General features: G+C 45.5%; 1 protein-coding gene across 2 annotated transcripts in view; it reads right to left on the bottom strand.

The window, feature by feature from the left end:
• The window catches only part of LOC121475461 (MLX interacting protein), a 59,523-nt gene extending 56,912 nt beyond the window's left edge, over positions 1–2,611 (bottom strand). The window contains exon 1 of one of the 2 annotated variants that reach the window (XM_041728758.1): positions 2,067–2,611. In XM_041728758.1, coding sequence (XP_041584692.1) covers positions 2,067–2,479 — 413 coding nt within the window. In that variant the 5' untranslated portion in view covers positions 2,480–2,611. The remainder of the gene's footprint in view (positions 1–2,066) is intronic. The other variant, XM_041728759.1, reaches the window with a different exon arrangement.
• Positions 2,612–13,407: the final 10,796 nt, after the last annotated feature.

Raw genomic sequence — 13,407 nt, 5'->3', positions numbered from 1 at the left:
ACCCACTGGGGTGACCTGCAGTGGCAGGCCTTGCCCATAGGGAACTGCAGAAAAGCAAAAGAGCCAGTGGAGCCTGGAGGTCTTGAAGAGCAAGGTAGGGGTGCATTTTGCAATCAAGAAACTTAATTGAGCAATGGCCAGCTGCCAAGATATTTTTGAAAGAAGTGGGGAAAAAATGCCATTACTAAAATTCTTTGGTGTTATTTAATAATAAGCCTTTAGGTTATCCAAACTGAGGGCAAAGGGAAGCCTGGTTTATTTTTCCTTTAGCAGAGCTTAGGTGAGAGCTTTCTACTCATGCCTCCTGCTACTTAATCATCCCTTCTCTCCCAGTACATGAAGAAGTTTATATTAAAAGAAAGAAAAGGATTAAGTCCTCTTAATAAAACACATTCCTGTCTTTCACCTATAATTTTGTTGGAAAAGGCTCTTGTGGCACATGCTACAATCTAGGTGGGTTTGATTCCAATAAAGTGCTCAAAATTCAAGACCGAGTAAGCAGGGCTAAAAGAGGGCCAAAGCCTGTAATCTCAATACCATTAAAAGAAAACAAAAACAAAAAAAAACCCAGAACATCTTCACAGGCTCAGTGCCAGCTCTCAAACTGGCAAGACCAGAGAATCGGAGCAGAGCCTAACCAATGTGCCATGCAAGGGGGATGGGAGGAGAGCTCTGGGTAATACTCTGCAGCCATGTGGCAAACAAACCACCAGGGAAACCTTCAAGAGAGGAAATAGGGTGGGGGTGGGAGGGTTCGTTTCAGGAACATAACAAAGGAACAAGTTGACTAATCATTTATTCCAAAGAGGGAAAATGCCACCCTGAGCCATGTTTTAACTTGAGGTAAATGTGTAATGTTTTAACTTGGATATATCTGGGTTTAAAGGCTCTCCAAAAAAAAAAAAAAAAAAAAGGGGGGGGGGGGAGATGTACCTATTTTTCTTTACACTATTTCTGGATTCTCCCAGGAAACTTTCCCTGTGCTGCCTGCAGAGAAGACCTAAGACAGCACGAGCCAGTTCAGTTACTAAAGAACACCCCCTACTCAGCAGAGATCCTATTGTGAGCTTTGTGCAGGACTGGACTGTTCTACACTGCAGCTAGCCCAAAGAAGTTCTGTTGCTGAGGCAGAAGTCACCTGGCACGTACCCCTAACATAACATAACCCCTAACCCACGGAAGGAGAGGGTGGAAAGACATTTTAACTCATGAGGGCCAGGCATATCTGTGACTTAGATAAACAGAGATTTCTGCTGAGCGCCGGATCCACATGTCAGAATGGTGTCTGGGATGCCTGCCCTCCATAATGCCATCTCCATATAACGTTTCAGGGCTGACCAGAGAACCTTCCAACTTGCCAGGAGGGCAGACCTCCAACAGCTGTGGTTCCCAAATTCTACCTAGGAGGCACCTAGGGTGGCTGCTAAGGTGGGAGAGGGTCTTCAAAGTGGATGTGAGGAGACCCAGTCTCCCACTAAAGGGACAATAAGAAAAGCAGCAAACATTTATGGAGTATCTAACTGTGTCAAGTCCTGGAATAAGCAATACCTCTCTCGTTCCATCCCCAAAATAGCCAATGGAGGCTGATACCACTGTCACCCCCCCTTCATAAAGGAGGAAACAGGCCCCGATATTTGACACAACTATGAAATACTGGAACCAGCACTTAAGCCACCCTTGGACAGGTGCTCTTAACCACTACTCGATATTGCCGGGAACACACAAGGCGTTTGGGGGAAAGGGTGGAGAGTCGAATACCCCAAGGGGCGGCCTGAACCTCTTTCGTGTTCAAAATCGTTGGCCTCAGGACCTTAGAGGGGAGGGCCTGGATGGAGAACGTGAAGCCGGAAGAACCCAAACACTGCTAGCAGGGGAAGAGCCCGGGACACCGACCCCTCTTGGCTTCCACCGAGGATCCCAGACCCAGAAACTCTCCCAAAGGGGCAAGAACCAATGGGAATGCGCGCATCCCGGGGGTCCTCCCGCGGTCGGGCCCTCCGCTGCGGTTTTGACAAAGTAGGAAGCTCGTCTCGAGAGGTGGGGCCGCCCGGTCGCCGGGTCCCTACCTGTAGGCCAGGGTCATGCACTCGAAGAGTTTGGTGAGCGAGGCGTCGATGGACAGGTGGCAAGAGCTGGTCTTGCCGAAGCTGTAGGTCTGGCACGTCTGCTTGTTGACCGTGTCGAAATCGTAGCCCTTCTTGGGCGGGTGCTCGCGGTGCGGCGACGACACCATGAAGTGGCCGCTGTGGATGATCTGCTGGCGGCGCGGAGGCTCCTCGCGGCCCGGCCCGGCCCTAGGCGGCGGCGGCGCGGCGCTCGCGTGGGCCCGGGCCGGGGGGGCCGAAGCGCAGGCGGGCGGCGGGGACGGTTCATCGGTGTCCGAGTCGTCGTCGTCCTCAGGCACCTGAGGTTTGAGCAGCATCGGGCGGCCCCGACTGCGGGGCCGGCGCGGGGAGCACATGAAGACGTCGGCGGCCATGGGGGGTGCGGGCCGGGAGCATCCCCCGGGGCTCCGGGCTGCGCGGACGAGGGACGCTGACTGGGCGCCGGCCCGGCCCGGCCCGCGCGCGGACTGTCCGCGAGCGCGCCGCGGGTCGGGAGGGGGAGGGCGCGGGCCGACGGGGCCGCCTCGGCGCCGGCCCCGGTGTGACGTCACCGGCGCGTCTCGGCCAATCGGCGGGCCGCGTCGGCCTCTTAAAGGCGCAGAGGAGCCTTTCCGAAACTAGGCGGACAAAAAAAGCGGGAGGGGGGCGGGGAGGAAAGTCGCCGGAGGCCACGCCTTCAGGCCCCGCCCCTCGCCGCCCCCTGTGCTCGGGGCTGCGGGGGATGCTGCGGGACGCGGTGGCCAGGGGGTGCCACTCGCGGGTGTCGTGGCCTTGGGGAGGCGTCGGCCCAGCGGCGCCGTGCGGACTCCGCCCCGCGCTCCACGTGGTGGGTGGAGGTGGGGCTCCTTCTCCCTCCCAGGCCCTGCTTTCTCTGGCTGAGCCCGGAACCGCGTCCTAACAGCTGGTCCTGGTGTTGCTGAGCACAGTGGTGATGATCTCCATTTTCTTGATGAGAAGACTGAGTCTCTGAATACCAAAGGGATTTTTCCAGTGTGGAAACAGGATTGAGAACACTGCTTTCTCACTGAGACCTCACATCCGCGGAGGTGGAAACTGGCTCTGCCAAGTTAGGGCACTTTCCAAGGGAAAAGGAAGCCACCAGCTCCTCTAACTACAACTCCAAATATTGCCCTTATTGCTAAGATCTTAAATTTGGAGGGTGAACCAGCCCCCAAGCAATTCTGAAAGAGGAAATTCTGAACCATAATTTCCTCCTCTTTCAAATAGGAAGCAGCTCTATGTCTCAGAAAGTTGGGACAGTTAAAAATGATTATAAATTGCTTAGCACAAGGCAGCCTGGCGGCTCAGTGGTTTAGCGCCGCCTTTAGCCCAGGGCGTGGTCTCGGAGACCCCGGATCGGTCCGCATCGAGCTCTCTGCATGGAGCCTGCTTCTCCCTCTGCCTGTGTCTCTGCCTCTATCTCTATTTCTCATGAATAAGTAAAATCTTTTTTAAAAATTGCTTAGCACAGTGCGTAGCACGGAATGAGCGCAAAAGGAATGTTCTGCAGACTGAAGCAGTGGAACCCACCAGACCAGAGGTACCTAGGAATTGCCAATACTTAAGCACTTTAGACCTACCAATTTCATATGATTCAACCTCATAGTCGACATTCTAGAAGAAAGCTTTCAAGGTTTCAGGGGCTCAATGCCAGCAGGGGGTGGAGGCCATGATGGAAGACAGACAGTGACATGATGGAAGACGGGGAGCGACAGGGTATCAAGAGGGGAAAAGAGGACCCAGGCCAAGAGCACCCACTCTGGTCCCTTGAGAGTCCTCCACAGCCTTTTCTGTGTTCTGCTATGAAACCAGTTTCACTTCCAGATTTGGGTCAGCACTGACCACCCTGCGCCAACCTCCTCCTGACAAGTGCCTCTGGAAAGGCAGGATGCTCAGGGAGAAAGTGACAAAGGGCTCTTACCAAAGTGGCTGTGCATCCTCCCTGGATGTCTCCAAGGAAGGTTAAGCCAAAGGGACTGGCAGCTTCAGGTGTGAGTTTGAGGTCTTCCCCCTTGCCCAGAGCAGTGCTTCCAATGCTGGACATTGCAAAGGTCTTAAAGACCACCCTTTGATTTGCCTTTCTTTATCTAAAGACTTTTCTTCTTGGGAAACTCTTAAATACCCAGCTGCATTTGATGCAACCATTTCACTTTAGAATTTGATCCTAGAATTGTAGCATCACTTTTATAAAGAGTAAACATTAGAAACAACATAATGTCTAACAAGAGGGAATTCACTGAATATATTCTGGCCCCAAATGGAATGAAACACTATATTTGCGGGGTGGGGGGGCAGAGAGAGGTGGAGAGAGAATCTCAAGCAAATTCCCTGCTGAGGGCAGAGGTCAATCTCACAACCCTGAGATCATGACCTGAGCCGAATGAAATCAAGAGTTTGTTGCTCAACTGACTGAGCCACTGAGGAGCCCCTTAAACACTACATATTAAATGAAGCAATATTATTGACATGGAAAGATGCCCATGATATATTGTTGGGTGGAATACCAACTTTTAAAAAGTACTCAGTAGTTTGATATCAGTTTCAAACAAATACTAACGAAGTCATATATTTATGTGTGTGTGTTAGAAAGTGCACCATAATGTTTGCACCAGTTATCTCTGGGTGGAGTTATTCTTATTTTCTTCCTTATGCTTATCTATACTTCCTAATTTCCAAAAGAAACAATTATTACTTGTATACCTTTTATTTAAGTGTATTCTTTATTTCTCTTTGGTCTCTTAGCACAAAAGACATCCTTGTGGGAGGACGTATACTTTATTTTTTTTTTATTTAAAAAAGCGAATATCAGGCAGCTCAGATGGCTCAGCGGTTTAGCGCCGCCTTCCGCCCAGGGCCTGATCCTGGAGTCCTGGGATTGAGTCCCACATCGGGCTCCCTGCATGGAGCCTGCTTCCCCCTCTGCCTGTGTCTCTGCCTCTCTGTCTCTCTGTCTCTCTCTCTGTGTGTCTCAAATAAAAATAAATAAATAAACAAATCTTTTTTAAAAATAATAAAAAAGAAAAAGAAAAAAAGCAAATATCAGTTCCATGGGAGGACAGAATGTCTAAAGCCTGATGTTACCAACTGGCAACCCATGGGCCATATGCAGTGCACAGACATACTTTGTTTAATCCACACACGGATTCTTAAAGAGTAAATTAGAGAAAAAAACAAGTCTGAAGGAAAGCACAGTTTAAAATGCAGGAAGCAAAAAATAATAATAAAAATAAAAAAATAAAATGCAGGAAGCAGAGAACTACCAATAATGAGATCTGGAGGGTGCAAAAAGCAATCAGTGGCTAGAGGGAGAAGGTCTCGGGGTTTGGAGGTGAGGCGTTTACCAGGATTTGTGGAAATGATTGAAGAGAACCTAGGCTGAGGGGCCATGGCTTCCTTCTTGCAGAGTAGGAAATAGCAACATCCATGTGCACAGAGGGACATGCAGGGCAGTGCTCTGGGAGAGCTAACGACTCCCACGAAGGAGAGGGAACTCCTACACCCAGCAAACCACAAGATCATAGAAACTCATAGGACATCCATCTCCTCTTGAAAAGAATTTAGCAGCACTCCATTATAATCAAATCGTGCAAATAGGAATTCCTAAATACAGAGTGTTACAGACCAGCAAAAGTCAGTCAGCAAGCAGTTAAGGAAAGCCAGCAGTCTGGAAGAAAGCTACCTGCTTACACGTTAACAGAACAAACAGAAGACTTTTAAAATAATCAATAGCTTAGAAAAAGTGTGGAAGATTCTGCACCCATCAAGCAAAAATCCATTTTAGCTTCTTTGCCAAAAGAAGCAAATAGAAGTCTTGAAAAATAAATATGAATATTTGATTTTGAAAAGCTGAGTTGATAGCAAAATGAATATGGCTGGACAACACAGTAGTAAGCTAAAAGATTAAACAGAATTTCTCCTTGAAATTCTAAAAGGGCAAAGAGAAGGTAAATGACGTGGAGTATACATTCAAAAGTTCCAGCACCTGCTTAGTAGTTCCAGAAAGAAAGAATAAAGTGAAAGAGAGAGAGGAAAATAGAGGATATAATTAAAACAGCAATAAAAGAAAAATTTCCAGGACTTAAAAAACACAAACCTTCCGTATGGATCAATATAGGCTGATTGTGCTGTGATTACAAACCCCACCCAAATCTCAAAGGCTTAAAACCACAACGGTGTATTTTCTGGCTCAAGCGACCTCTCTATTGGCTACGTGTCCTCACAGGCCAGCAGCGGGCCCTGCTGGCTACAGTCACTCTACAACTCAGGCTGAGAGCAGCCACCATCTGGAGTGTTGCCCATCGCTGTGGCAGGAAAAAAAGAGAAAACTCAATGGGTCTCACACTAACAGTCAAATGGTCAAGCCCAGAAGTGATAAGTAGTCAGAACTCATTGCCTAGAGCTAGTCACATGGTCTCACCCAGACACGAAGGAGCAGGAAGTACAGTCCGATCATATGACTGGAACTATTTAGTGAATAGCACTGATGAGTAATGATCAATTATACCTCTGGTTTCCATTAATGCAATACCATGGATAACTCTCAAAAGCATTACGCTAGGTAAAAGCCCATATATTGTTTGATTCCATTTATATGGCATTTGTAAAAGGCAAAATGATAGGGACAGAAAAACCAGATCAGTGGTTGCCAGGAGCTTGTGGGGAGGAAACAAACTGCAGAAAGGAAAAGGAGAACTATTTGTGGTGATGAAAACACTCTCTCTTGATCATGGTGGTGCTTATATGACGGTGTAAGTTTCTCAAAAGTCATAGAAATGTATGCCTGAAAAGAGTGAATTTTTCTGTATGCAATTTTACCTCAATAAATCTTGGAGGGTAAAAGGTTAAATGACAGGGCTCCTGGGTGGCTCAGTCAGTTAAGCATCTGCCTTCTGCCTCAGGTCATGATTCCAGGGTCCTGGTATGGAGCCCCATGTTGAGCTCCCTGCTCAGCAGGGAGTCTACTTCTCCCTTTCCCTCTACTCCTCCCCTGCTTGTGCTCTGTCTCTCCCTCTCAAATAAATAAATAAAATTTTTAAGAAAAAAAAGTTTAAATGGTATTTTCATCCATAGGCCATGTTTGAAAGAATTACTAGAGATTATTCTTCAGCAAAACAAAAATTAAATTCAAGTAAATAAAAGTGCACAAGAAACAGTGTAGAGCAAAAATATAAAACTTAAACTTGAATTTTAAAAATTATGATTTAAAAAGATTTTTATAAAAATCAAATATAAAAAAATAAAATACAGAATTTTTAAAAGTAGACCATGTTAGAAGAACATATAATTAAAAATAACATGGGCCGCCTGGGTGGGTCAGCAGTTTAGCTCTGCCTTCAGCCTAGGGCATGATCCTGGGGTCCCGGGATGGAGTCCCATATCAGGTTCCCTGCATGGAGCCTGCTTCTCCCTCTGCCTCTGTCTCCACCTCTCTGTCTCTCTGTTTCTCATGAATAAATAAATCAAATCTTTTAAAAAAATAAAAATAACAATCCCCTATCTGACCCCTGTACATCCATGCCATGCCCCTTCCTAACTCAGTGATACCCACTTCCTCCCAGAAGTAATCCCTTTCAAATTTTTGTTATTACTTACTTCTAGTACTTATCTCCAAATTAAAAAACAAAACAAAACTTCTGTCAATGGAGTGCCTGGGTGGCTCAGCAGTTGAGTGTCTGCCTTCAGCTCAGGGTGGGATCCCAGAGTTCCAGGATAGAGTCCCACATCGGGCTTCCTGCAGGGAGCCTGCTTCTCCCTCTGCCTATGTCTCTGCTTCTCTCTCTGTCTCTCATGAATAAATAAATAAAATATTTTTTAAAAAATCCTCTCTCGCTATATATATATTCTAAAGTCATCAATTTCAAACATCATTTATTGATTTATTGTGTAAAATGATTTTACTTTATTTTGTTATAGACCTCTTTCCGCCTCCATTTTAATAATAAGTTATATTTTGTTAAATTCATATTCAATGTTTTTATTACTTTGGTCACAAAATTATTTTTATTATTTTATTTTTTAGAGGGAGAGAAAGAGAAAGTGTGCATGCATGCACAAGTGGGGGAGAGGGGCAAGAGGAGAGGGAGAGAGAATCTTAAGCAGGCTCCACACCCAGTGCAGAGGCTTGATCTGATGACACTGAGATCATGATCTGATCCAAAATCAGGAGTTAGAGTCTTAACCAACTGAGCCACCCAGGCACCTCTGGCCACAGAATTATTGTGCATTATAATTTCTTTCAAATCATTCAAATTTTTGCTTTTCCTGGAGTTAACAATTATCTCACTTTTTTTCTCCATTTGCTTAGCTTTCTTTGAACCTATGGTTTAAGTCTTCCTGTACCATCTAATAGTTTTGTTAAATATCTCTCAATACAATTTTGACAGAGTCAACCCTGTCAAATCCTATCAGTCTCAGTTTTTCCCTCTGAAGTCCTTTGTCCTAACAATCTGGATTGATTGTTGTCTAGCTTATTACATAGCTATTGTCCTGAGATCTCCCTTTATCATCCTGGAAATTTACTTTATTGATCTTGTGCCAAATATGTTATTTCCTAAGTTCTGTGTATTGCTTTGGATCCCCTTTCATTGGTTTTTACAATTGCGTGTCAGACCCCAGAACCTAAAATGGTGAGACAGATCAAGATTAAGTATGCTTTTCAGGAAGACTTGAATAGTCTTATTAGAGATAAACTTGTAGCAGTTGACTACTCGTTCACATGTTATGAGCCTTGCAAAATGATCAAGCCTTTCTTCATTCTTTCTCTGAAAAGTGTTCCAATCTGAGGTTCCTTGAAGCAGAGGTGAACGACTGTCAGGAAGTTGCTTCAGAGTGTGAAGTCAAATGATGCCAACCTTTCAGTTTTTGTTTGTTTGTTTGTTTGTTTGTTTGTTTTAAAGATTTTATTTATTTATTCATGAAAGACACAGAGGAGAGAGAGGCAGAGACACAGGCAGAGGGAGAAGCAGGCTCCATGCAGGGAGCCCGACATGGGACTCAATCCCGGGACTCCAGGATCATGCCCTGGGCCAAAGGCAGGTGCCAAACTGCTGAGCCACCCAGGGATTCCCTCAGTTTTTTTTATTTGTTTTGTTTTTTTTTAATTTTTATTTATTTATGATAGTCACACAGAGAGAGAGAGAGAGAGAGAGAGAGAGATTGAGAGAGAGAGACAGGCAGAGGGAGAAGCAGGCTCCATGCACCGGGAGCCCGACGCAGGACTCGATCCCGGGTCTCCAGGATCGCGCCCTGGGCCAAAGGCAGGCCCCTCAGTTTTTTTTAAATGGGACTAAAGGTGGGTAAATTTTCTGGAGCTAAAAAGAGAAATCTTGAAGAACAAATTAATCTAGTCATGTTTGCTGAAGCATAACCAGTCATTGCCTATTTAAAACTTACAATTTTGGGGAGGGGATACCTGGGTGGCTCAGTCGGTTGGGTGTCTGCCTTCAGCTCAAATCATAATCCCAGGGTCCTGGGATGGAGCCCCATATTGGGCTCCTTGCTCGATGGGGAATCTGCTTCTCCCTCTGCCCCCACCCTCTGCTATTGCTCTGTAATGGATTATTTTCTCCCTTTCATTTTTTCTGTTCTCTCTTTCTGGAACTTCTATTAGATATTGGACCTCTCTAATTTTATTATATTTTCAGATTTTTGTCTCTCTGACCTACTTTTAGAGGCATTTTACCAAAATTCTAACTTATTACCATTAAATTTTTTTCTTAGAGGCCTTTCTTATTTTTGGAGTGTTATTTCTTGATAGAGCATTCAGTTCCTATTTCATGGGTGCAATCTCATCTCATGTCTCCAGGAATATTACTTTGAGTTTATTTGAAATTATCTCTTATTCCCTGAATTGTTTCTTTTTCTTTCTTTTTTTCCATTAGTTTGAACTCTCTCTTCATTCAGGAAGCTTTCCTCAAAAGCCTGGATGGCCATTAAAATGATCGCTAGGATCAGCACGCATGGCTGAAGGAACTTGAATCATCAACTGGTGAGTCAGTGGCTGGCCAGGGAGCTTTTTAAGTTAGATACTCCCAAATGTCAGAATCTGGAGGTCTTTGCTCTGAATGGTTGAGATTGAATAGATGAGCTCCAGTTGCCTTCTGGGAAAGGATAAACCTGGCTACTGAATCTCTAGAACAAAGCCAGGGAAGAGGGCCGTGGTCTTGCTGTTCATCTGTCCACTGTCACCAAACTCTCTTCCTACAGCTCTTGGCAGCTCACTCCCTGTACCCACCCATGCTGCTGTCCGTGAGTCTGGAGGCTCTCTGATATAATTTCTCCAGATGCTAAACCTCCTGTCTCCAGAGGAAGGGAGAGAGGCTGCTTAGCTCAGACTGAGCAAGATGGGGGTGGAAGCCTGGAGGTCTGTTCCTTATACAGACTTTCAACCAAGCCCCATTTTAGTTCCCTGCTTCCTGCAGTAGTGGATGCATCCAATTCCTGAGACTTTCTAGGATAGCAGGAGAGGACTGACTTGCTTCTCACTACATTCTACTTCTGTAGCACTTGGGTTTGATCTTTCTCCACCTTGTGGAGTTCGTTTCCATTCCTCATCCTCCTTTCCCCTTTGTATGCTGCAGTTTGGGACTACAGATGTTGCCTTATTTCACTGACTATGCATTTGCCACTTCTGCTTCTTGTTTTCTTGTACATTGGGGGTGATTTTGGAGGAAAAGAAAGGGATGAACATGCCATTATTTTACAATAATAAAACATATCCAAACAGTTTTTTTTTAATTTGGCTTATTTGCTAATGTTTTAAAAAAATCATGACATTTCAGGGCACCTGGGTAGCTTAGTGGTTGAGCATCTGCCTTTGGCTCGGAGGGTCATGATCCCAGGGTCCTGGGATTGAGTCCCTCATCGGGCTCCCTGAGGGGAGCCCTCTTCTTCCCCTGCCTATGTCTCTACCTCTCTCTCTGCCTCTGCCTCTTATGAATAAATAAAATCTTTAAAAAAAAAAAACCATGACATATCATATAAGAATTCATATAGAATTTTCTTGAACTATCAGAAGGTCTGACGACACCAGGCTCATATCATTTCCACCTGGTAGGAGCTGGAATTCAGAAGCAACTGTCCCCTTAGACACAGCATAGATGCTCCCATTTTCCACAGTCCCCACCACTCCCTATTTGCTCAGTGTGCTTGCACTTATTTATCTTACCTGCCTGGCTTCTGTAGGCATTTGAGTTTGTATTCCCTGCCAAGTCTCTTTATTAGCTGTGTGCCCCTCAGGGGAACAGGTTAATGGAAACTCTTCCTACTATGGCTGTGGGAAGGAGAAGACACCACAAAAGAGGGGAGGGATGCAGGAGGAAGAGCATGCTAGGGGTCAGACCAAGGTGGGGAGGAAATTGAAGGTGAGAGAGTTCTGGGGACAAAACTTTCACAATTTAGGATAATTAATGCCTGCTTTATAGGGTTGTTGTGAGGACTGAGTGAATCAATATGTACAAAGTACTTCAAACAGTACTCCCTGGCACCTAGTATATGGTGCTGTGTATATGGGCTTATTATTATTTTTGTTTGGTTTGGTTGGGATATAATTTACATACAGGAAACTCTGTCTTTAGTGTACAGTTCCATGAATTTTGATAAACATATACAGTTGTGTAATCACCACTGCAATCAAGATATAGAATATTTCCAGAACCCCCCCCCCCACACACACACAGGCTTCCCTCATAACCCTTTCTCCCACCCTGGCCCCTGGCAACCACGGATCTGCTTCTTGTACCTACTCATTTGCTCTTTCCAGGATGCCGTACAAATGGAATCTTTCAGTACATAGCCTTGAGTCTGGCTTCTTTCATTTAGCATAATGCATCTGAGATTCTTTCCTATTCTTTAATGTCTCTGTAGTTCATTACTATTTATTTATTTTTAAAAAGATTTTATTTATTTATGAGAAATACACAGAGAGAGGCAGAGACACAGGCAGAGGGAGAAGCAGGCTCCCTGCAGGGAGCCCAATGTGGGACTCGATCCCAGACTACAGGGTCACACCCTGAGCCGAAGGCAAGACTCTCAACAACTGAGCCACCCAGGCATCCCTCTTTTTTTTTTTTTTTTTTTTAAGATTTTGTTTATTTATTTGAGAGAGAGAGAGAGCCAGTAAGAGAGACAGAGAGAGCATGAGAAGGGGGAGGGTCAGAGAGAGAAGCAAACTGCCCGCTAAGCAGGGAGCCCAATCCCGGGCTTGATTCTGGGGTTCTGGGATCATGACCAAAACTGAAAGCAGATGCTAAATTGACTGGGCAACCCCGGTGCCCCTGTTTACTTCTTTAAAAAAAAAAAGATTCAGGGCAGTCCCGGTGGCCCAGCAGTTTGGCGCCGCCTTCAGCCCAGGGCGTGATCCTGGAATCCTGGGATCAAGTCCCACACCGGGCTCCCTGCATGGAGCCTGCTTCTCCCTCTGCCTCCCTCTCTCTGTGTGTCTGTCATGAATAAATACATAAATTTTTAAAAATTTTTATTTATTTAGAGAGAGAGAGAATCCTCAAGCAGACTCCCCACTGAGTGCAGAGCCTGACATGGGCCTCAATTCCAGGACCCTGAGATCATGACCTGAGCCAAAAATCAAGAATGAGCCACTTAACCGGCTGAGCCACTCAGGCACCCTTTTTCCTATTTATTTCTGAGTAGGATTTCATATTGTGCGTGTACTACAGTTTGTTGATCCACTCAGCAATTAAAGGCTGTTTTAGTTGTCTCCAGCTTGAGGTAATTATATAAATAAGGCCACTATAAACAGTTACGCGCAAGCTTTTGGACATTTTAATTTCTCTTGGATAAATATGTGTAGAGGCGGATCCCTGGATGGCTCAGCGGTTTGGTGCTTGCCTTCGGCCCAGGGTGTGATCCTGGAGTCCTGGGATCCAGTCCCACATCGGGCTGCCTGCATGGAGCCTGCTTCTCCTCTGCCTGTGTCTCTGCCTCTCTCTCTCTCTTTCTCTGTCTCTCATGAATAAATAAATAAAATCTTAATATATATATATACATATATATGTAGAAGTGAGATTTCTGGGTTGTATGGTAAGTTGATGTTTTTTTTTTAATTTTTTATTTTTATTTATGATAGTCACAGAGAGAGAGAGAGAGAGGCAGAGACACAGGCAGAGGGAGAAGCAGGCTCCATGCACCGGGAGCCCGACGTGGGATTCAATCCCGGGTCTCCAGGATCGCGCCCTGGGCCAAAGGCAGACGCCAAACCCCTGCGCCACCCAGGGATCCCAGTAAATTGATGTTTAACTTTATAAGAATCTACCTATTTGCCAAACAGCTGCACCATTTTATCTCC

This window comes from Vulpes lagopus, chromosome 14 (genome assembly GCF_018345385.1).
Source record: "Vulpes lagopus strain Blue_001 chromosome 14, ASM1834538v1, whole genome shotgun sequence".
Classification (NCBI taxonomy): domain Eukaryota; kingdom Metazoa; phylum Chordata; class Mammalia; order Carnivora; family Canidae; genus Vulpes; species Vulpes lagopus.
This window is presented reverse-complemented; position numbering and strand designations above follow the sequence as displayed.